The 25363-nt window shown below is 33.9% G+C and overlaps 1 protein-coding gene across 6 annotated transcripts in view; it reads left to right on the forward strand.

Moving 5' to 3' along the window:
- Positions 1-25363, forward strand: part of LOC124364927 (tensin-1-like) — a 565111-nt gene that overhangs the window by 262866 nt on the left and 276882 nt on the right. For 5 of the 6 annotated variants that reach the window (XM_046820745.1, XM_046820750.1, XM_046820752.1 and 2 more), the window contains exons 3-4: positions 18887-18995; positions 22611-22648. In XM_046820745.1, coding sequence (XP_046676701.1) covers positions 18887-18995; positions 22611-22648 — 147 coding nt within the window. Of the gene's footprint in view, positions 1-14473; positions 14574-18886; positions 18996-22610; positions 22649-25363 lie in introns of those variants that run through there. The other variant, XM_046820748.1, reaches the window with a different exon arrangement.

The following is a 25363-nucleotide window of genomic DNA, read 5'->3' on the forward strand; positions in this document are numbered from 1 at the left end:
TGGCTAGTGAAAGAATTCGCCCGGATTTCAGCTCACCATGTAAATCGATGTCTTCCTGAAATTCTTGTAAGGTAAATAAGGGGCGAATTCAATAATTTGTTATGGCTTTTTACCTGATGAATTGAATACAATAGTGTACTGTGTACTTCAATTTCACAATTTTGTTCAGTATAAGATGTTCTATAACTTCTTTTTTTTTTTGTAAAAATAACAAAGTAATTCTTGCCCAAAGTGTATTTTTACTCCATCTTTTGCATTTAGCAATCGTTTTATTTTTTTCAAAACATACTAAACTTACAGTTTAAAAGCCTGTTTTATTCTATTTATCAGGTTAAAACCTAAATTCCAGAATTTCAGGAACACCTCGTTTCAAATCGTGAGCAGTTGAAATCCGGGCGAAATCCTTCGCTAGGCGTAACTCATTAACGAAGGATTTCCAGAACCATGTGTATATATTCTTTTTCATTATTTTTACATGTAGATTGTCTCCCAGTTTCTGAATATCTTCGAAAATCATACTGTAAAATAAATTAAATAAAGTTCACATAAAGAAATTTTGATTTCTGAATCGTTAACTATTAATTATAATTCAATAAACAATACACTTTTAAACAGTTTTCTTTGTTTACATTATAATTAGTTTTTAGAATTACTTTATAAATTCTATATAAAACTTAATTCACTAGAATATGAAATAAATTGATACTGTAGAGTCGGACAGGCAGTTTTCTTGACAGGGTCTGCCACCTAGCGGCGTCCTTCACAACTGCGAGCTCAAATATAGGTCAGGTTGCCTACCCCCAGTTGGCAGGCGCTCCGTGCCGCTCCCGCTCATCGTAAATAACCTTGTAATTATATTTACCGCCAGACCCTAATTTCCCCTCCCGCTCACATCGAAGATAAAATCTCGGTTGGATATAATTAATACTAACGAGCCGCCCGTGACTCGTAAAAAGCGTTAATCTGAGGTGTTAAAACGAAATTGCCAGTTTAGATCCAAGATTTACGGCCTTGTATTTTACAATCTCGATTCATATGAGTTTTATGTCCGAATGAACCGTCCAGTTATTACAAATTCCAGGTACCTTCCAATATATTATTTTTAAAGATGAGCTTTGTCTCATTCCAAACTCGAGAGATTTTATTGTCAGACATTAATTTGTAAGATATTGCATTAGTAAGAACGATACTAATATATTGAGTTCTTCCAGAACTACAGTTCTAATACTAATCACAGGTCTATTTTTAATTTGAAGGTCGATCTACCAGAAGGGTGGAGGATAGTTTGAGATCTGTGGACCAAGCCTATCATTCAGTTGGCGCTTTCAAAAGCGTTGGAGATTATAGATAATTGAAAATATATTTCATCAATGGTCACTTAGCGTGATATATATTTTCATCTCAGGTTATAGGAACAAGGAAGTTGTGCTTAAATTGTGTATGCTTGAGATGCTTTATGGACTCAAACAATCTGTTACTTCAATACATAAGGCATATTGTGGGGTGACAGTCCTCTTTCTATCATTCATTTTCTGCCGTATTTAAATTCTTTTTAAATAAAATCTTTATACAAAAGATTGTGCTTTTTATACTTTTTACGTCATATAAACGGTAATCAAACTATTCCAAGAAATTTATAAAATCCTTTAATTTCCAAAAAAACATTTTGATTGGGTAAAGCTTATAAATGGACAAATTACCTGAAGGTACATGTATACGATGTATAAACTAATACATACATAATTTTATCATAGTCAAAACTGCAAACACACATTGTATTATCATAGATTCAGTTTCATTCCACTTTTTCACCTCCCAATTCCAGTTCCACAAAGGTAGTTTTTATTCAAACCGTTAATCATTTATTGTGCTTTTAATAGTGACACTTGCATCTGTAAACATAATTTTTAATGTTAAATGGAATAAAAAAACAATAATTTTCAATAAATAAAATAAAATTTTATTCAAAAACTACTAGCTACTCCTGATTTTTTTTTAATTATGTCAGCCCATTTGTTTGATTATGCCCGAAGTTTGAAACACCCGTGCGTACTGAAGTGGGTTTCCCAAAACCATTTATCTCGTAGGTAGTTCCAAAAGGAGTATTTCGACTGAAACTAAACTTCTTTTTTAACCATAACAATGCAAATCTTATATATGTATTGTGAAGGCAGTGAATATATTTATCTGATTATTCATTTCTCTATGTAAACTTTGTACCATACGCTATGTAATGTTAAAATCCCGTTGAAAAATAATAATATTCCCCTTTTTAGCTTTTGCCTGTGTAAACCTCAGTTTATTGACAAATAGCTCTTCCTTAAAATAGCAAGAAATTTTCAAAACGAATATTTTGTCGTGAAGGAACTGATCTAGGTGTAATTTGTTTTTCATATTATTTAAAGTAAATATATGAAAAACAATTACTATCCCCACCGTTTAAAGTTGAAATTACAAGATTCTTCGATTCCTGGATTTTTGCCCACTGCCCCATTGCGTTGTAGGTATTTGAAGCAAATTCACTCAAGAAAGTTCAGGAGAGAAGTAATCGATGACCTACCGCGCCCCTCGCTCCACATGTCAGTGATGAGTGGAACATCTCAAGTACAGTTACAAACACAATTTCTCACCAAATGGATGCTACAATTGGTAGCGAACAATTAACCAATCAGAGAGGACTTACTTTCTTGTGTCGCACTTCCCGCTGGAGAATACTGCTTTCATCTATACGTTATGGTGTGAAACCACATTGCTTTGTAGTATAAATACTATCATCATAAACGGGCATATTCATATGCTCATTAATCTCAATATTAAAATTTGTGTGCAGAGAGAGATTAATGTAGGTGTGATCCATCTAGTTTCTGAAATTAAAAATTGTACAACAATTAACGCATTTCACCAATTTTCTTACTCAGACAGTTTAGCAATAGCCAAAAAATAAAATTAATATGTAATAACATGTATCAAATGTGTGTAGGTGTTAATTACAGAGATCAGCTTTGGTGTAAGATTTCATCTCTTAGTGTCTTTGAGACCCTTGAAGGTTTCTCACAAGGCTCTGTTCAGTATTCACGCAATAAATGGGCCAAACTTCTTAACACTTCGTGTACGAAACACAAAGTTGGTTTTCAATATATTATTGAGTCATGGAAGATTTGAAATTACGCTTTCAAGATTATATTGAACATCATAGATGTACCAATATAACAAAGGTTGGGATCCTGGTGGACCAACCCCATGAAAATCAACCCAGTTGTTACCAGCGTGTTAATTTACCGTGAGGCACAACAAATTGAAACAGTCAATATGAACACTGCTACCGCATTTAAATCATTACATTTTAAATAATATATTACAGTCATATGGATGGCTATAGATGAATATGGATCGATATGCCAAATCCATATGAGATACTGGATAATTCCAATAAAAGTGGGCGTTTTTCAAGGGTTGGCAGAGAATGTGAATTCAAATATTTTTTGTCCGATACACATGGAGCCGCAAATGTTCAGTTTCCGAGAAAATTTTGAATTTGTGAAAAGGTTCCTTATAGGCAATACATAGTTTTCCCTTTGAGATTCGGCCAGAAAAACTCAAAGCTACTGAAACTAATTTGTTTTTCTTCTTAATTACCAATAAAAGAACTACTTCATGCAATCAAGTTTCCTGTTTTTATATTTAGTAATATGTAGTACTATCGTTATCTTATCTTTTAGTTTTATTTTTGTTATGAATGCTCTCTATAATATTATTATTGTTAGTATTACTATTCTAAACAGTCTTTGTACTGTTGTGTACTGTAAAAATGGCGAACTCCGTGGAAAATAAATAAAGAAATAAACATAGATTCTCCTTCAAACATAAATGTCACCTTGCCAAGTTGAAAAACATATGAGGGTTGATACATTTAAAGTGTGGAAACAGTAAAGAAGAAGAAGGACGATGACAGTAAAACATTGCGGAATGATACAACAATTAGGTGACCTCTGCCGTAGCCAGTAGTACAAGACAAGGCCGGGCAATGTCACGGGAGCTACAGTTCCAGGTGTCCCAGCAGTTCATTCACTCCACCAGTGCGGTGCGGCGGGCCAGGTTAGTTTCCTCTTATAGTCGCCACCACACCTTGTATTGCTACTGGAATGCATTTCGATTACTCCACCTGGTGCTGGACTGGAGGCTCTGAAGAAGAGACCTTGTACAGTGGTGAGGACTCGACCAGCCAACACTGTTGCATATTGTCAAGCAGAACTATACGTAAAACTAGACGGATCAAAGTATAGTTTATGTTTGTTTGATTATAAATAGATTGTTTGGTAATGCGTAAACCGTTCAGGAGATTAAAAAAAATATTTTATTTCAGATAAATTTATGAGTATGGGCTATAATTTTAAAAAGACGATCTTTTATATCATCATTTTGAAAACCAATCTGATATATCATATAAAAGTTCAAATTTGTGGTTTTTGCGGATATGAAATGAAACTTGGCTATATTAGAAGCGAAGTTAGGACTATAAAGTCCTCTCTTCCACGCAACCTTATTATAATTTATCATATTGAGAAACATATGGAAATTAATTGAAAAGAACATGATAACTGAACAAAATATTATAATTAACTTATTAACAACAAAACTTAAAATAATAGTATTGAATAAGGTTACTATGTAAAAAAAGGCAAAAAAAAGCTTAAAGATAGATTTAAGTAATTTTAAAACAAGATGATTGAAAATGAGTAACAAATTAGTAAATCATCAGTTCAAATCATTCGAACATTCAACTCCAAACTATGCCACCAATAGCCCAGACCACATCTCACCCACCATCCAAGCAACATCTTCGCGATCCCTGCCTTGAAACGACAACGCATGTCAAGATTTATGTTCAATAGATGGCAAGCAGTAACAGTGAACGATTTATTGAAGAAACTGGAAAGATTGATAGGAATGGATAAAAGAGACGCTCCCATACGATCACTGATGCATGAAGCGTGATTTTATAACTAAAGTATTGTAGCTAAGATTAACTTTTTATGGCAAGAATCATTAATGCAGAGTCTTATGTCCAATGATCCTATAGTAATCCAAGGACGTCTTCAGCAAGGATGTTGTACAGTTTTATGGGGAGTTTAAATCACAGGAATTTGCAGTTTATCGTATTTTTTAAACCAAAGTTTAAAACCCAAGTTTACTTGAACATACTTACAAAGCACCAAGGAGATATTATCCAAAGAGTGGCGTGGACATCTGAATGTGGAAAGTCCCTAGCGACCAACCACTCTAGCGTCCAAATACTCTAGAATCCTACCAACTTTGCAGGCAACCATTCTAGAGTCCAATCGCTCTGGTATCCAACCATTCTAGGGTCTAATTACCGTAAAGTCCAATCACTCTAAACTTCAACCAACGTACCGGCCAACCACACTGAAGTCCATGTCAGTGGAGTCCAAGTTCCAAAAACACTCGAACAACGTGTGCTCTCACATGAATTCTATCCAGCTTGCTTCAACTTAAAATCCTTATACGGCCAACTGCAACGCGTTGTCAGATGTTTTGTACCTGACTGTCTAATTTCGGTGTTGGCCACCAGTGAACTATACCCACATTTTCACATTAAAGATCCTTAAAGACCCAATGCGATGCTGATATGTAAGCAATTAGATAAAGTTATAACAAAACAATATTAAATAGTTTGTTCTCAAGTCAGAAGCCATGACAAGTCCAATATGTTTTCGGAATCTAATGCTATTGATACATCAGTTCTTCATCGGATGTGTTTTCTCTGAAGTAGTCACAACCAACATATCTCAAAACAACGGGGTCAAATTTCTTTTTCATATTAATTTAGATTGCATTCCAATTTTCTCATTCATATTTATTATAAATTCATATCAAAATGCCTAATATGTATATATAAGATTTATATTCTTCATAAAATACTCCATATGTGATCTATAGGTTAGGATCAGTCCATATTTCATCCGGATATGGGGGTCACAAGAACAGCCGCAATATCACGTATCCTTTGGAATTCGTTTATAAAATTTATGTTTTTATAAAACAATTAATCATTCCCCTTAAATTAAAAATCGTTTGTTTTAGTGCCTGAGTAAATCATTACAGGCGCAGACTCATATAGCATTGAAATAAAAATAATTTAGTTCGTGACTTTAAAAATACCTGATATTTATCTCGTGGTTTGTTAATGCGATTCTCATTAAATCCGGTCTGTTTGCGATTCCTTTTTTAGTCGCCGCCCGCAGTTCGCGTGATTTCATCTCCTGAGCGATCGGAACGGCAAATCCAAAGAACCGTTTTAATTAGTTTGTGATATTGTAATAACGGCCGGTTTGCATGCGCGTCATGATTGGGCCCCGCTGCGCCTGTAATAATCGCACAACGCGTATTCCCCGTTAATCGAATACTCGTTATCGAAATCGCGCCTATTTTGAGCTGGCACTCAAATTTTCGTTGAATAATTCTACTTTCCAATGCCAAAACAGTTAAAATTTACGGTTTGTTCACAATATCTCGGACAGTAAGTTAAGTTTATTCCCAAATTAATTTAACATTTTCAAAAAATAATTGTAATGCTGCTTCCTATTATTTAAATACGTATGAAAATGTTCATTGCGTGTTGTGTTGCATGTTATTTGTGCTGTGTTTGTATCGTCTATGTTGTGACTGATCTTTCAAACACTCCTTAATTTATGACTCAAATATGGATCATGAGAATCTTGCCTTGTGGACCCATGTATGTGCATATAGGCAGTCCAACAACTCACAACTCAACCAAATTACTGTTTATCCCACAACTATTGTTGCCAAAACTGTTTAATTTTATGTTTCCTTTTGCAAACTTCATTCATTACTAATTACGATTTGTTTTAATAACACCAATATTTTAACCGTGATGAACTCAAAATACAACGTTTTAGCAATTATGACATTTTGAATAAACGAGTAGTCTACCTGTATTGTTGTTAAATATCATTCCAAAAACCTGATTGCAAAAATGTGTTCAAGAGTCACTTTCATAAAAGTTTCCTTTACTTTTTATTAATATTAAATATGTTTGTATGCAAACGTCATTAATATCCGCTCCTTGTTTAGATTCAGTTGCAATCCAAGTTACGTGGGGTCTTGTAAAGGGTAATATTTTATAATGGATTTGTTATGGGAATCTCTGCGTTCCGAGGGAGACCTTTCCAGTCGTGACACTATTGTCTCTGCCGATGACGTCACGGCGAGGATCCATTAATCGAGTTCATGTCAGCTGTCGCAATACTATCCATCCAGATTTCCATCATTCTTCCTTTTGTACAATACATTAAAAGTCAACCATATTTGTCTAAAATTTCATTCTCTTGGGTCACTTGTGACGTTTAATACGAATGTTTTTAATCTTCTCGTTAAAAAAGTACCTTAATAGCTGAGACTTGAAAAATTTTTTAAATCCTACCAAAACCCGATTGCACTACCTTGAGTAATGAGGAAGGGCTTGCAAGGCCTACGCTTGTTGGGCTAGGGGACCCCATAGGAAATTGTGAGACATTTAAGAAATCCATTCATCAATGTGGGGTTTAGGTTTCACTCTTACTTGTATAACAAAAAAATGGAAATTTATTTAATCAGAGCGTTTGTGATTACGATTACTCGCTGTCTCTTTAAATACCCTAAAACAAGTTTTAGACTATATAATTATGCTGAACCAAAAAAACAGTTATTACTACTTTGTGCAGTAATTTTTTGTCGAAAATAAGCCACAGAAATTATCGATAGTCCAGTACTTCGTTCATTTTCCTACCGTAGCCTTTTCTATCTCATATCCTTCTTCTAGGTTGATTACGTTAAGTATATTTCTCTCTACTAATCCCACAGAGAGAACTTCTGCTTAAATCGACCGTTCAGCTGTAGATTGTACCCTATAAGGTTTGTATGTACTGCTTAATAGTGGCAAATATCAGGATTTTTTGACGTGACAACGTCTTAAATTAGGTTGCGGCTCGGAGTCACTCATGAAAAAGTGTAACGCCCGGTAACGTTACGATGCCCGTCCAGTGGGTCCGCCGCACGGGATAAAGCAGATAACTATGTTTATTCGTGAAAATGTGGAGTGCTTAGATTCGTCATTTACAACAACTACAACAATAAAGGTAAATAATTCTACACTGATATTTCATTATCGTAAACTATGATTGATTGATTAATTGTTAGATTGACACAAAAGTTGAGAAACTGAGTTTATAGGTTATGTCAGACTATTGACAAATGTTGATAGTGTTAAGTAAATTATTAGTTTAAATCACTCTGCAATCAATCGTAATTCAGTCGATTGAGAAGAAACAGCGCGTATTGCTAGTCAAACATTTAAAATAACAAATTATAACCTCTAACCTGTCATAACAGTGCGACCAAACAAACGAACTAAACCGACCAATCACCACGCGCGGAGTTAGAATTTAACTGTGTTTAGCAAGAATTTCAAATTCCAATTTTAGTAAATGTTTTATTCAACTTTACCATTTACAATAACAAATTTTAATTAATTTCAAATTATGTACAATGTTTTAGTAAACAAAATATATTTCTATAGTTAAAATTTGTGCAATTCTTATTTTTATTTAATTCCTTGTTCCTATTGTGCAATTTAATAATATTCATATCAATAAATATTCTACCGAGAAAAAGACGTTGTCACGTAAAATCTTCGCCCGTAAAACCGACTTTACAGGCAACCATAATTTTTTTTTAAGTCATTTAAGTTTTTAAGGATTTAGTGGCTGGTCATCAAGATCAGTTTGTGAAAAGATATATCTCTTTCCCCCTTAATAACCTTCTCAGGGTTGCGCACACAACATAGAATTTCTCTTTTAGCAACTGTGTGCCAGTATTTCTTTATTACGTCGTACATCTATGAAATGAGCTATAATCTACAAGTTGCTGGTGGGTCTTTCTTCAGAAAAAAGTTCTATGATTTACCGGAGATCATACATTTTTTATGTGATAAATGTCAAAAATTTATCTCACAAACAACGATTTTTTAAATTTTTATTTTACATACAATATTGCTGATGTTTAATTTTCATAGACATATACGAATATACACTTCTCTGAGCCTTACAGTTTGTTCTGGGCTGAATATATCATTATACATTTTTTTTTTTTTAAGAGAGTCTGATCCCCTTCCAAACCCTATTCTTCCCGTCCTTATACCCCACTGGTCTGTCGGAGGATCTAATCAAACAGAATAAGAGTTTGACAAGAAGGAGGTTTCTATACAGTACAAGATCGATGGTACTGATAAATTGCGTCACAGACAGGATTTGAACCTTGTCTTAGACCGTTCGGCCATCGCCACTCACAAATCATTCAACCATTACAATCATTCGGCAATCTAATCATTACTTCATGTTCACCATGAAGTTAGATATCAGTGGACAACCTTGTGCTCACAAAGTTTTGTTTCTCCAAGAGTAACCTCCCCAGACAGCCCAATTGAGAAATTACTTTTTTGCCTCATTTTAGCGCCCGCCACGAGTCATAGCCTCGGGTGGTGTTAGCGCTGATGTAACGCACCTCGCATTTTCATCCCATTAAAATAAGCAGGTGGAGAAAAACATAACCGGAGCGAACCAGACATTAAAAAGGACCGGTTTTATTAACATTACACAGGGGTCGGCCGCGCGGACACGGTCCCTTACTTATCAGGTCATTACGGCCCATATACCTGCAGACGCCGGTTTAGCATATCCAATTGGTACCTTCTATTGAGCGGTCACAGTTTTTGCCACTTTGCATTCCTGTAAGACATCTGTATTGTGAGACTGCCGCCTTGTCTCTGCGAGAGACTCCTCGCCACTTTACATATCCCTTCTCGGCCAGTGGCCACCTCGAATATTCAATATTTGTTCCCCTTTTGAGCGAAGAGACGGTGAAACCGCCGACTACCGGATTTCTCCTCTTTGGCGTCGTTCCGATAGTTTCTTCGGAATGCGGCGAGAGGAATTACCATTTAAATGGTTATTTCGCGCCTAAATTCTGGGGTTTCGAAACTACCGTTATGTGCCTGTGCTAAATTTGAAATAGCAGTAAAGGATCTTTATTGGTCATTTACAAATAAGTAAGTACGTTTTAGCCATAGCTTATAGTAATGCCACGTAACAATACAAAAGATTTATACTTAAAAATAACTGAGCGCGCTCCAGTACATTTCTTATGCTCATTTGTAATGTGGTCTAAAAATCTATAAAAAATTTATCCTAGATAGAACAAACAGTGATTTTCCTTTATTGTTGCATATTTATTTGTTTATTTATGTATTCCTACGTCATACCACCACTTTTTTTTAGACAATTATTACAATATACATATTTCATCAAGACAGGCCTGTGCCTGTCATCAGAATAACAGCAAAATACAAACCTAATATTGAACATGCAAAACGTAACTAGACATACATAACCATAATAATATGCATCCATATAAATACCAGCAACAAATGGTAAACTATAAAATTTAACAAACTAAAAACTAAATAAAAAGAGTATCCATATTTCCTCCTGTAGGTGCTTAATAACAGTAGACATACATAGACTACAATTTTTTTTTTTTTAAATAGAACAATTAAAACAGGAAAAACTTGAACAGCAATAACTGAAAATATTAATAATGTGGAGTAATGGATAATTGAATATTGATATGAAATAAATAAATACTAAAGATTAAGCATACAATATGACAATACAATAACTACAGTGACAAAAAAGAAACAACTTAAAAAAACCAATACTAGAATGATATCAATGACGAAAGTAAAACTATTGGACACATTTTAGTCCTTTGTTTAAAATGTAGTAATGACTGTGGAAAATTTGGAAGGATAGCAGGATTTCGGACATTTGGTGCAGAGATTGGAGCAGTCTCTCGCCATTTAGGTCTAAAAAACATTTTTTCTGCGGTGTGCCTTAATTTGGAGTCATGCTTTGTACTTCCCCTGATATCTCCACCTTCAACCTTCAAGAATATGCTTTTTATGTGTAATTTAATGTGTTATCAATTTTGGCGATTTTATCGCTGTATGACTTTGGCTACCTTAACCTTATATCTTAAGTTTTTTACACCGTAAGAAGAAGATATTTTCCAATCCTGGAAACGTCATTTTTCTATTTCCTTATCATACAACAATGTAAAACTACATAAATTCTTTTAACCTTACATTTTAGTTAGGCTAAAGGTTATGGACTGTGTTCTTTAGTGCTTCTTTTTCTTTTACAGGTGTTGAAACTATACGTCTGAGTGTTTCCTATTTATTATTTTGATTTAAATTTAGGAAAGAAGCCGTCAAATGGTATTCACGGAAAGGAAAAGTCTTTTCACAATAGGTAAAAAGCAATAATGTAATTCTCATGAGGAAGGATTTTATTGAAATACTGTGATGGATCCGTAGTGATGGCTGAGGCAGAACTTGCTATTTCAACATGTGGTACAACACAGACTGAGAGTTATAATCAGATAATCAATCATAGGCTACTTTGACAGTCATTTTATGCGGATCAATGATTGCAGTGACATTGACTATACATGATCCCAGAGATGTCGGCCTAGCAATCTCTCTTGATGACTATTCCATTAATGCTGATCAAATCCGAATTTGCTCTGTTTAAGGTTTTGTAATATTTGGAAATGATTTGTTTATGTACTAATCACGATGAGCCACTTCGTTATTTTTATTCTAAACACATCATATACAATTCCTAAGACTATTGATTAATCTAAACTTTTGTGTGAATAATCTTAATTGTTATAAAATTATTAAAAAATTTTACTATTATGCACAAACCGCTTGTATACATGAGTTATTCTAAAAAGTATAGTCAGGCGCGATTATATCTGTAAAAAACAAACTAAAAGGTTTGTTATATGTCACTTAATACAAGTAGTATTTTTGACTCTGTTACTAAATTATTTCAAGAAAAAGCGGCCCAGATAATGAATAATGAATCTCTTAATTCTAAGCTAATCTAGAGCACAAAACTAAATTTAATATATATATATACAAATATAAAAATAATAGAAAGATAAACCGGCATGTAATTTTTAATTGCCTCCGGAAATTGAATTCTTAGCTTCTTGGATAGAGAGTGTTATATTTCTTATTCCAATTCTTTTGCAAGATGTATCTAACAAGACGTAACAGTATTTAAACATACTGTGTAGCAAAACTTAATATACAACACGTAGCACCTTGTTGGCACATGCTGACTTTCGACTATCAAATAAGATCCATTTCTTGTGAAATCCATTTTGGCATATCTTGCAACAGCTAGGTGGATTGTTCTCAAATAACTGGTTTATGTCACAAAGGTGTATTTCCCAATAAGTACAGTCTCTAATGTTGTCGAAGACACCTTTGGGTAAGCAAGGTCCACTAGGAGAGAGCCAGACTGTACTACAGGCTCCCCCACGTGTTTGGCACCTCCCCGAGTCTATGTACAGAACCTTCCATATCAGTAAGGCCGGACAGTAAGCCGATACGGTGCTTGCTGCTGCAGTAGGTCGTTCGTTTCGGTCTCGGTTAGTTGTGACGGTCGATTTGTTATAAGTGGCGCCTCCGTTGTAAGTGTTGGTGAACTCCCAGTTCTATGTGTCTGTAGGGAGCCTGCCATAATTAGGGCTTACAGAGTGCCTGACATAATTGAGTAGTGTGGAGTGCCTGCCACCATTGCGTATTGTAGCAAGCCTACCATAGTTAGATTTTAGGGCGCCTGACATAAATGGGTATTGTGGAGTGTCTGCTATTATTGCGTATTGTAGGGAGCCTGCCATAATTAGGGCTTACAGAGTGCCTGACATAATTGAGTAGTGTGGAGTGCCTGCCACCATTGCGTATTGTAGCAAGCCTACCATAATTAGATTTTAGGGCGCCTGACATAAATGGGTATTGTGGAGTGTCTGCTATTATTGCGTATTGTAGGGAGCCTGCCATAATAAGGTTTTTTGGGGCAACTGACATAATTTGATATAGTGGAATGCATTCTATAACTGGGTATTATAGAGTGCTTTCCATAATTGTGTCACTATTAATATACAGTGTGCTGCGGTTATAAACTTACATAGAGGCCTGGTATTGGGGAGTTTCTAGCCAAATATATTATTACTTTTGCCTAAAAAAAGGTTAGAAGCACACATCAATTTTGGGTCAGGGCAAAAGGTTTGAGCGTTTGGGTCCCTTCCACTTTGGCCCTTTCTTCTCACAGTTTTAAATTTATGAAGGATATTGCTAGTCTTAGTGTTGTTTGAAATAAAGAGTACAGGGAAAGAAGGAAAGAAGTTATTAGTGATTTTCGTACTTTTACAGAACCCTTTAAAGGACTAGCATATGTTTGTATTTATTATTTATTTCTTTAACTTTTTCGGTTGTAATTTGTAATCTATATTTCCTTTGCGAACACGTTTGTGGTAATACATTTGCAAAATCTCGTTCAATACCCTTAATGCTATAAGATTTTATATCAGTTTCAAGGTTTCTAATAAATATCGACACTGCCATTTGAGGCAACTATTGACATATACATGTGTGGTTACTATTCGGAAAAACATAGTTTTTAATTTTTTACAATATTTTAATGCTACTGCTTACATTATATTTCATTTACTTGTAAAATCACGTTAGACCATAAATACAAATGAATTTTAGTCAGGTCCATGTAATTATTAAAGGAAGCTGTATGTTTATTTATATACAAGCCTCCTTTCGGATTTTAAAGATTCAATATTTCATTTTTTAGAGGCAGTATTTCCAGATTAAAAATATGTGGGTAAATTGTATACGCACTTGCCACCCTTAACCAATAAGGAATCTCTCAGAAAAATATTTACACTGTAGGGCACAATGTTCTAGACAAAGAGCATGAACACGGCTAGCGGCTCGTATCACGTTTAGAGCCCTTTTTAATTATCAGATTTTTTAGTTTCTCTAGTGTGAGGTTTATTTTATTAATTCGTTTCTGCAACAATCTGGGTGAACTACGAAGGTCATTCATACTCATTCTGCTCATTTTTAATATCAAACGACCTCTATGAAGTTCTCACATGAAAGTAAACATAATTTTATGTGCTTAGGTATAATGAACTTCTTCATATTTAAAAATTGCTGAACATCATTATTTTAAATAAGTAAATAATTATTGCTATAATTTCTTTATTAACTTCTTTATAACAATTTTTACAGTGTATTAAAGTACTAACATTCTGGAAACAAATGTTATTCTATTCGATTCCTTACACGCATTCCGTTTTAACCGAGCCTCTCTATCTCTCATTAGAAATGCAAAGATCCCTCAATCGAAATATTTATGCCGCTCTCTCAGCATTAAAGTGTTAACTAATGCCCGTTATCGACGATTACTAATGTGACCGCTCCGACACATTGTGGGGGTGTCCATCAGGTTGCCGCGATCACTTCATTGTAGATTACAGCGATCCAACGTGACGACCAGTCCCCGGCCAGGATAATGTGGTCCTCGCAGTCCTGGGAGAGCCTGCAGAGTTCCTGCAAAGAGAGCGATGCGGTAAGATTTCACCTAATTCATTTTGGAAGTTCCACAATATCTGAAACGTACTATATATAATCATACTTCCGGCTCAGTCTGAAGAATTAGACTTTGTAATAACTGGAATAATAATTGATTTATTATGGTATTTAATCAATAGCCTAAAGCATATTTTAGATTCAATATATTGATAATTATATCAAGTCTTAGAAGTTTTATAAGCATTTCATAACATGGTTTGTTGTTGTATTACTGGTTAAAACACTTTTTATTTATTCTCTAGGTTCATAAATGAACGGTCACCATAACCGAATGAAATTCATACCAATCTGGCCAACGAACGCAGCCAAGACAGTTATAATATCAATCTTTGTACTGAGTGTCACCTTGTTTCATGAACATTGACTTCCCTGGGTGTCTAAAAAGTTTAGAATTATAATATTATTTAATAAAGTAAGCAACGATACCATTACATTTAAATGACTAGAGTACTTGTAAAAACCAGAAAAGCTCACAATAAAATTCTTTTTTTTTCTTATGATCATTTATAAGTAAACATCTCAAATACAAATATTTGTCAACCTCAAAGGCGTCAATAATATATTCAATTGTTAGAAACGAGAAGTTAAAAATAAGTAGGCATATACGAATAACGTAGTTACAATAAACAATATAGATGGATAGAGCAAGTTGTTTACTGTCCCCAGCGATAGCTTTGATGTCCTGTACCATTTCACGGAGGTCATTTTTCCTCTGACCTCTGATATTTGGGGACAGATGTCATTGCCTGTCCTCCCGTTTTCACAGCCATGTTCCTCCCAATCTGCCAACAATATCATGTTCAGGTTTGCGTCTGACGTTCGTTAAACATTTCCAACCCCAAACCAATCCTCTAGGTTTTCTTATTTCACATGAGCAGTATAACAAAAATATAATCTATTTCTATAGAAAATGCCGTGTCGGGGATTAAGTTAAGGGGTAGGTATCTGAATTTTATATTAATTTCCATTATTTTATTCAATTATTTAACTAAACAACATAACATTTTATACGCTTCACAGAAGACTTCCTTATTATTGTTAACACAGAGTTATTAATTGGCACCTTTTCAAATGCAACACTAGACATTCCTTAAGTAATTGATACCTCCCGAATCACTTCCATATACACAATTGAATTTATATATTTAAATGTCAAAAAGTCAGATCCCTGAAGTTGTACGACTGTTAAGTGACATGGAAGTGAGCATAAAACATCGTATCATTTGGTTTCTTTGTTTGATGTTTATTTTGGCGATGGAAGGATTGTGAAGGAAGGAAACAGGATTTTCCGGACATTTGGTTTCATAGTTAATATTGAAGTTTGGGATGGACTTCATGAGTTAACCCTTTGACACATTAGTTTTAGCACAGGATTTTCAAGGTTTAATGTCACTATGCCTTTTACCCCTTAAAACCTATTTTATGACAATTTAACACAAATCAAGTGGTCTTTGAGGTACAGTAAAGACAAAAAATGCAAAACAGGTGTTCTTGATATAGTACACATATATAAGAATTCACTGATCGAGTCAACTTCTTTATCTATAATAGACAATGTTAAGTTTAATTTATGGAACTCGTTCACCATTCATACTTTAACATTCTCAAATCCTTAGAGTGAATACATTTCCAATTACGCACCTCCATGAGAAACTTGGAAGCTCTTTGCAAAATTTCATAAATTAGGATTAGATATTTTGAATTCTTGATCAGTTAAACTTAAATTAAATTGCTCGATCCCTTTCGTACGTAAATATTTCCAGTTGGATATAACTCATGGTTATTGGATCAATTTCACTGTTATTTTTGTTCCCAGAAATTTAAAAGCATTTCTGAGGAAAAGTCCGTTGACTTCTAAGGTCAAGTTCTCAACAAGGCTGTACAAGGTGTATATCTGTTCCGGGAACGTGCCTTATTTCTAAGCTTCCTTCCCAAGAGAACGCAAGGTGTTAGTATAAGGCATGGGTGGTACATTTACGGCCGTTCCTCAGCTCTACGACAATTCCTCAACTTTAAGTGACGCCGTGCCGGAGGTACACTGCAGGAACAATGGGTCTGGAACGCCTGGCGCTATGCAAAACACATCGTAAAACGTGGTAGACTTGTGTAGCACATGGATGCCGTGTTACAACACGTCACACGAGGCGGAGAATCTTACCCGACATACATTTATGTTAGTTTAAATCATCCGTCCCCATCTGTTATATTGTACTTTATAGCACGCCGTTGGGAACGTAGTCTACCAAACTGTAGCATGAGTTGCAGATTTAATTGAGCTATCACCTTGTTAGTATCCCTTAAATATCTTTTAAGTATAGTGATGCAATTTCAATTTCACCTGTCTGTAGTCCCTTGCGAGCTGTGACACAGTGATGCAAAAAGTGCATACTTAGTGTATTTAATTTTCCGCTTGGAGCGCTGTAGACAATCAATTTTCTAATTATTGGATAGGTTTCGTACCTATCCACGAGATGGCAGAACCTGTTTATTGGCAAACGATACCAGCCTTATGCCTTTCTTTTATTGTCACGTGTACTAAAGCATGTGATTGATGTCCTCCCAATTTGTTCATTATGTTTGTTAAATACGTTATCTTACATTTGAATGTATTTGATATAAGTTGTTGGTGTTTTAGGCCCATGACTAACTAGATATAAGCATATAGAGGCAGTTTATAGTTAGGTAGGTGTAATAAGTTATTTTTTTTGGGAAGTTGACTTCACTATTTTATAAAAGAATACCTGTACTTTATAAAAAAGTTTATTTCTGCTATAAGATATATATTTTATTTGTTTCTAGAATTTATAATACAATCAATCTATTTCAAACCCAGGTATAATTTAAAGATGTATTAATACCAAAAACAGCTACCAACAATTGATTATTTTTATGGACAGCACAAAATAAAAAAGTGTTTTTTTACTTACATAATACTGTTTAGCTGGAACAATTCCAACAACATCTTATGTAAAGGGACACTTACAAAGACCTAGCTTACTATTAGTCAACAGTGTCGAAAATGTATTAATTCCATCCACGTGAGGTATTAGGTACAGTTTATCAGACCGTATTTATGAGTAAATTTTAAAGACTGGTTTATTTTTTGAAGCAGTATTTTGTCGCAAGAGTCTAATTGATGATTTAACATTTCACACCAATTTTGCAATCTTTACTTACAACGATCTTATAAAAGGTATAGTAGTTCCAGGCGACACAGTGATTCATACAATGCATCATCTGATTTTTAAAATACTTTACATATAAATTGGTTAAAAATAGTGTTCATTGCTCATCTTACAGACACAAAAAAGCGTAATTTTAATGATTGCTTCTTATTATAACTTTTTGTACAACATGGGGGTTGATATGTTACAAAAGTACGTGACGCAGAGTACGCCGTTGCATTGTCATCGTCCTTGTTATCAGTAACCTCTTGAGATCAAAAGCTTTGATAGTATAAGTATAATAAAGTATAATACTTTTGAATATGGCATTACTGTGAAATGCTTCACTGTTCTACAAAACCTTACTAAGATAAGCTTTATGCGTGGTCGTCAAACTAGTTATTATTATATCATGTAATTATATCCTAGTTTCTTGTTTCGAGTACAGGAATGAGAAAAGAAAAACTCGAGGCTCTAGTATTTTCTTCTCCGAAAATATTTCTAAGCTTTATCTTAGTTAAGATATAAATGTTAAAATCTTAGTAAGGCAGGAATAAAAATATCGTTTGCAGATTTTCAAATTTAGTTCCCATAGTATTAAAAATTTAAACATGAAGTTTACCCAAACTGGTGATTGCTCACTATCTAGAAAGTAAACTCGAGAAAAAAAGTGGTTTTTTAATTTTATGACATTAACTTTCCTTGCAAGATCAATGAGTACGACGATGAGTTTCAGTTCTAGAAACATTATCCGAAGTTTTTATCATAACCCGATAAGAATAGAAAGTTTTTGCTTAAGTTTAAGTTTTTGCTTAGTCTATGTTATAAGCATTATTAAACTACGTATTAGCACGAAATATTTACGTGTTTAAAAACTATCTTTGGTTTTGTATTTTGACAGCAAACTCAAGTTTGATTAGTATATTTTAATTCACCCAACCATATTTCGCAAAATACACAATATTAATCTTTATAAACCATTGCATAGAGGACTGGATCTGCAACAAAAGATCTACTTTTTGTTTCTTTGTACTTACACAATCATAGAAGTAACGGGATATATAGAAATGAAAGTGCCCTAAAGGAAGCAAATCGCCTAATGTAGTAATTGTGTGTTTTGTTTCAGCCGGAACCGGACACTCAGAGCCATGCCTTCCGTAGTAAACTGTTCAAGCGTCCCCGGCCCTGTAATCTGTGCCACCAGCCCATCCACCAGCACGGAAGCGTCTGCCGAGGTAAATTTATTATTTTATATTTTGCAATAGGAACCACTGTCAAATTACTGATTCTGCCATTAAAAGTTTGTGGTTTAAGTGATTAATTTATATCGCGTGATACATACTGTATAGTGGAGTCTCACTCAGAAGACATAGTTCCCATTTCATCATGGGAAACTAAGTATATACAACGTTTTTATGATATTTGAGCAAGTATATTATATTATTTTTCCCAGAAGTTTATAGTGTTTTTCCTAGTTGGTTCATACTTGTCAAGTAGAACCTACACTGGGTACAGCAGAAACCGCTGTGCCACTTATATCTGGGGAACCCAAGGAATGTCCAAGGGCGGCACATCACTGACCACAAATGTCGAGATATTGTGGTAAAAAGGGGTGGCCTGTGGGTCTGGTATACTGTGGAGGGTGATTGTTGGAGTTGGTATGGCTCCCTTAATTTTAAAGGGTTTTCAATCCTAAACAAGGAGGGAGAACTGGTTCTCCTGGTTACCCCTACCGGCACTGACTAGAACAAAGATAGTCTCCCCTTCTTCTAAAATGACATAAATTGACATGAAAGTCGTACCCGTCACCTCTTCACATGAGAGCTTGACAGAAAGCGGTCAATACTTATTACCTTACTCATCCTAAATATCCTTTTAACAAGGCCTTTTTAGCCTTTTTAGGCCTTTTTTGCATTGCGGGATTTCCTCATTTTCATGTCCTAAGTGGACAGAATAAAAACGTACGCTCTGAAAATAAAAAGGTTTTCAAAATGCTTTGCTCTGGGTAAATCTTGATAGCGCAAAAGAAATTTCTCTCACTTGGCTAGGATTGTATGACACGCTCTGAGCTCGTTGTTATTGTTGGCTTAATTTGAGACAGCAACATTTAGACACAGTCTCTCTTGCTCCTTATGATTTAGCTAACAAGGCTTGTGATATTATATGTAATTAAGTTAACAAGCGGCTTCGTAATTTTAAACAAAGTGAAATATCGATATCGAATATCAAACCTCATTCCGAAAGTATACCAACTTTTTAAATGGATGGCAAATATATGACTGTTCCAATGGATGACAATTCGCATGAATAACTTGGAAATTGTTGTACAGATGAGAGGGATTCCTGGGGGATTTTTAATTAAAATTGTTGTCTCTAGCAATGCATCTGTTCATACATTATATTATTCCCTCAGGTTGTAGCAAAAGTCTATTGATTACTGTTTTTATTACTTGCATGCTCTTCACCCCTTTCACTTTCAACAAATTAATAGTGGCTTTAAGAAATGAACATAACGACGAAATTGCTTTTGTGAATGGGGTATATTATCCTCAATACAATGAACTCGCATTGAGCTAACATCTCTCTTAACTCACTTCACTGGGTTTCGGTGGTGAACTACTAAAGTGCAAAGCTAGTCTAATAACTACAATGCATACTAATTGGAATACTGGAAGACTGAATAACCCAGTATGAAATCAGTAACTTGACATACGTGACATCCAAAGCCAATAACCTAGTCCAGTGGGGATAGCGATTATCGAGAGGTTGTGAAGCCAAGCAACGTCGAGTGTGGCTGCTCTTTAGATGAGTGATCGATGAATGATCCTGTAGCCCAACCTTTGAATCACAACCTTTGATGGTGGTTCAGAAGACCACTCACCATGTGGTCAATTAAATTACCTTGGCCTAGTAAGATAAAACCTTATTTAAATGCTATTTTGAACCCAAAAGCGTCTGGTTTTACCTAGAGATTCAAGAGCCATATAGTCTAAGATTTTGGATTTTAGAGTTAGAGCTAGTACGGGTTCAAATCCCTCTGTGACTGTAACACTTTTTATCAATACCGTCGAACATCTACTGTATCGATGGCTGTTTCCTTATTCTGTTTGAGAAGGTCCTCTCAAAGGCCAGTAGCCTATGAAGACGAATAGAATAAACATAAAATGGGGATCGATCTCTCCTTTTTTCCAAAGAAATATTTATCTACTATAATGAAAACGACACTAAAACCGATAAAATGTTAAGAGTAATTTGAGTTATTAGTACAAATAAAGTAATCTCATTTAAAGAACGTAAAAACATACAAAGCAAATTTTTACAAGAATAAAATCTTTGGATGTGATGGTCGTGCTGAATTGGCAGACACACCTCCGCGCCGCACCCTACCTATATCGCAATAAGCTACGACCTATCGAACAGCGAATCTATTATGTATAGCAGCCTGCACTTCATACAAGGTCGCCAAGTCTGTGTTAGAATGTCCAATATTTCCCTTACAATATCACAATATTGTATAGTTAAATTTTTATATCTGGAGTTTCGTTACAAATAAAACTAAATAACAGACTTTTTACGATACAATCTTATTTTCTATTGGACGTACGTGTACACAAAATTTTTCTAGTACTTTATCAATAACATATTGCGGCTATAAGTATACAGCTGCTTCAAAACTCTATAAAGGAAAATGTTAGATAAATTAACGCATTCAAACTAATTTGTTGGTTGTTAAGTTTTCCATTATTGAACTTTTAACTTATTGGGAAGAAAGTTGAGACTTTAGATGCATGTTTAGACTAAAATTTAAATAAGTCAGTTATTTGTTACCCCATCCCAATATTTAATGTATCATTTAATTTGGTCATAGTTTTTCCTTAAAGTTATATTAGTTACTTTTTTGTAAAATAGGTACATTGTAAGACATTTTCATTTAAGAATTTTCAAGTTCTATTGTATTTTTATTTCAAAATCCTGTCTATATAAATCGTTTGTAAAGTTTGATTAAACATTTTAAATTTGTTTTTAAAACATGATTTGAAAATTCATACAGACAGACAGACGGTAGGCAAAATATGATAACCATTGGTTTCATTTAGTTTTTAGCTCCTTTTGGTGCATTCAACAATATTCTAAGGTTTGAAAAAGAATTTTAAAACATCCCTTACATTTATTTTTTATGCTTGGTTGGGATCTGAAAGAAACACATGTTATAACTTTACTGACCATATTTTATTGGAATTTCATACACATTTACATTTTTATAAACTAAATATGTTTCTACTCTATAAAAATTAAACCCTTTATGAACTATACCTCTTTAATAATCTTACATACAGTGGTTTATGATGTAATATAAAATACATTCTGTAGAAACCAGATGAAAATTCAAAGTTTTTCAAAAACAAGATTGTAAGCTACGAATTTACATGGCTATTTAAACCCAGTTTACGATATATCGTATTTTATTATAAATATATATATATATATATATATATATATATATATATATATATATCTGATAGTATTATCACTGGACCCTAACAAATATATAATGCATATAAAGCTATTCTTATGCTTTACAGTGTTTCATTCCAACAAACTGAACCTAACATTTACTAAGTCGTCCTCTAGACATTTTGACTGGTTTGTAACCATTACAAAAGGTTCACAAAGAATCGATACAAATCGAATGCTCGACTTAAAAAAAAGTAATTGATTTATGGATACAATTTCATTTACATAAACATAGCTATAGTGGTTAACCTTGAAACGTAATGGTACGGCAGGTTAAACTTCCCTACAGGGAGTTCTGCTGGTTGTATGAGCCTGACTGTTCTCTTTTGTTTCAGTGTGCAAATACGTCTGCCACAAAAGCTGCGAAAGCAAGGTAAGTCATTTTTCATTTACCATTCGTTCCAGCTTTATTATTGACTGTTTAATGAAGTTTAGTGTTACATAATCCATTATATATAAAACATATAAAATTTAACTTAAAGGTCTGGTTGATTTTTTCTCATTTCCACTCTTTTCTATTAACTCTATAAAACTTGTTGAGGTGATTTCAGTTTTTTATTTGTTTCAAAGTTTAGGGGGACATTATTTGTGCAGGACATTTTGGTGCAGTAATAATTCAGACACTCTAAGCTGTAAACATTGACGCATTAGATGAGAAAATCCACTAATCTGCATATATCCACGTTACTAAATAACTGTTTTGTTATATCTAGTTTTGCGTGAAAGCCTATTTTCAGAAAAAGACCAATTTGATTTAAACATTCCATGCGTTAGATGAGAAAATCTACTAATCTTAAGATTTCTCGTAACAATTATTGAGCAAGCGTTTTATGTATATTAAAAAACCTTATACGAATCATAAAATGTTAAAGAAAGTACATTGAAAAGTGAACAAAATATTTCATTAAATGTATAGAGTAAATCAACTCATACCTTTCGTTTTGATAAATTTCTTAAATTGAACAGGTTATTAAAATTACAACTATGTCATTAGGATACAAACTTAACATGTGTTTGAAATAGTCATATTGTAACACTCATTCATTCATTTGTTTAAACAGGTTTATTTTCTAAAGCAGATTATTTCTTCTCTGTGAAGATGGCATAATGCCGAAATACCTGTTGTATTAAATTTTCATTTTGTACTAACCATATCAAAATGTATAAATTGATAACTTAATAATAAAATATACTTTAATATAATCAGTAATAAGTCAATTAGTGTATCTGTTTATAAAAATATTTCCATATAATTTTTCCAACCTATACAGTTCAACAAGGCTCATAGTACATTACAAGATACAGCACTGATAATCACGTGATGTAACATGATCACATATGTCCATTATCGTCTCTAGTATGCACTGCTTAAGTACTTAAAGACATTAAGCTTTTTTCACTTATTTTGTTTGTGAAATCATATCATGCTGGAAATAACGAAATTACACTCGTGTGTATTTATACGCGTATTACACTGTTAAATTTGTCATAAGGCAATTAATTCAACCACATCGTTATTGGTAAATTCCAACCATTTTAAAATTGTTTTTTGATTTGTTTTTATTAAACATGTGTTATTATGTTTTTATTGTACTATGTCATGATATACAAGCTTAAATGTAAACTAACGAATTAAAAATCATTTTTCTCACCCTTGAGCTAATTGTACTATAAATTGAGATTTTTAATTTGTTCTCATAATTATATTTCTAGATATCGATGAACATACCTGATAACTAAAATTATACCGCAGTAAATTAATAGTATTATAATACTGAAATTGAAAATATTTCAAGCACTACCAAAGAGTTTAATATATTAAACTCAAATATATTAGCTTTGAGAGGAATGTCCAAAATGTAGATGAATCAGCTTAAAAAATATTCGCACTTTAACAATTACGCAATATTAACACAATATCGCAAATATGTTTTTAAGTCCGGATTTTTACAGATTAAAAAAATAATTCATAGAACATTCAGATGCGTGCATGTATCCAAAGAATTGTTATTTCGTGTATAGGTTTGGCACAAATCCTTTAATATATCTTTTATTTAACTGTGCCCATTCGCTCTATATATAGATCGTATGGATTCGTAAAATGTGGGATTAAGCAATTTGTAGATACAAGTTGGCGGCAGTGGCAGCTATGCCGTGATGTGTGCGGGTCCATAGGCCGTAAATACAGTGACCGGGCTAACCTATGTCGTGTGCACAATGGCGTGGGTGGATGATGTATACGAGACCAGGGGAGCGGGATACCCACATTTGTAGCTCGTGCCCGAGGTCGGCGCGGTCCCTTGTCCGAGTATATTTACTTTCGAGCCTGTAATAACTTAGATACATGGGTATATCGGCTATACTTAAATTTTGTAACCCGGTAGCATATGCTATACTAAGCATTGTGGCCTAGCTTTAAATAAAAATAAAGCACTTTTTAAGAACGTCTGTTATAATCATTCGTTATGATAAGCCAGCGAAGGCATTTTAGTTACAATAGGAACTTTTGAAGATTTCTGTATCTGAGTGGAATTTGTGAAGGCTTTTAGGACACTGAAAATGTTTTCATAATGGTACGCCTAGTACAGACATATTCATCTAGATTAAATCCTTGCGAAGCAGGATTCACCATGATGATATTCTATGAAGATTCATTGAGATAAAGGTTCATTGAGATATTAATAATCATGCATACTTTTAAAATACTTGTATCTCATTTGCTTTAGATTCCATGATAAAGATATATCAAGAACCTTAGATCGTTATGAAGATGTTTTCATTAGGATAGAACCGTTCTTAGAGTTAATTTTAAGACATGGCCTTATGGCCCTAAATTCGCCTTTTTGGGTATATAATACAAATAAAGTCATTTGAATTTGAACCTCGGTGAATATCTTCAAGAATAATACCATTTTTGAGAGCAATAGTCAACAATTATAGCTAAGTAAAGGCTCCTCATCAGGATTGCAATCATGATGTAAAGTAAAGGTGAAGGTAGTGACATGAAAATAAAATTCTTTGAATATGTGTTTTCACCTTCATGGAATAGCTCCGTCAAGGTAAAGCCCTAAGGTAGAACATTTAAGCG

Source organism: Homalodisca vitripennis, chromosome 6 (genome assembly GCF_021130785.1).
Source record: "Homalodisca vitripennis isolate AUS2020 chromosome 6, UT_GWSS_2.1, whole genome shotgun sequence".
NCBI classification, from domain to species: domain Eukaryota; kingdom Metazoa; phylum Arthropoda; class Insecta; order Hemiptera; family Cicadellidae; genus Homalodisca; species Homalodisca vitripennis.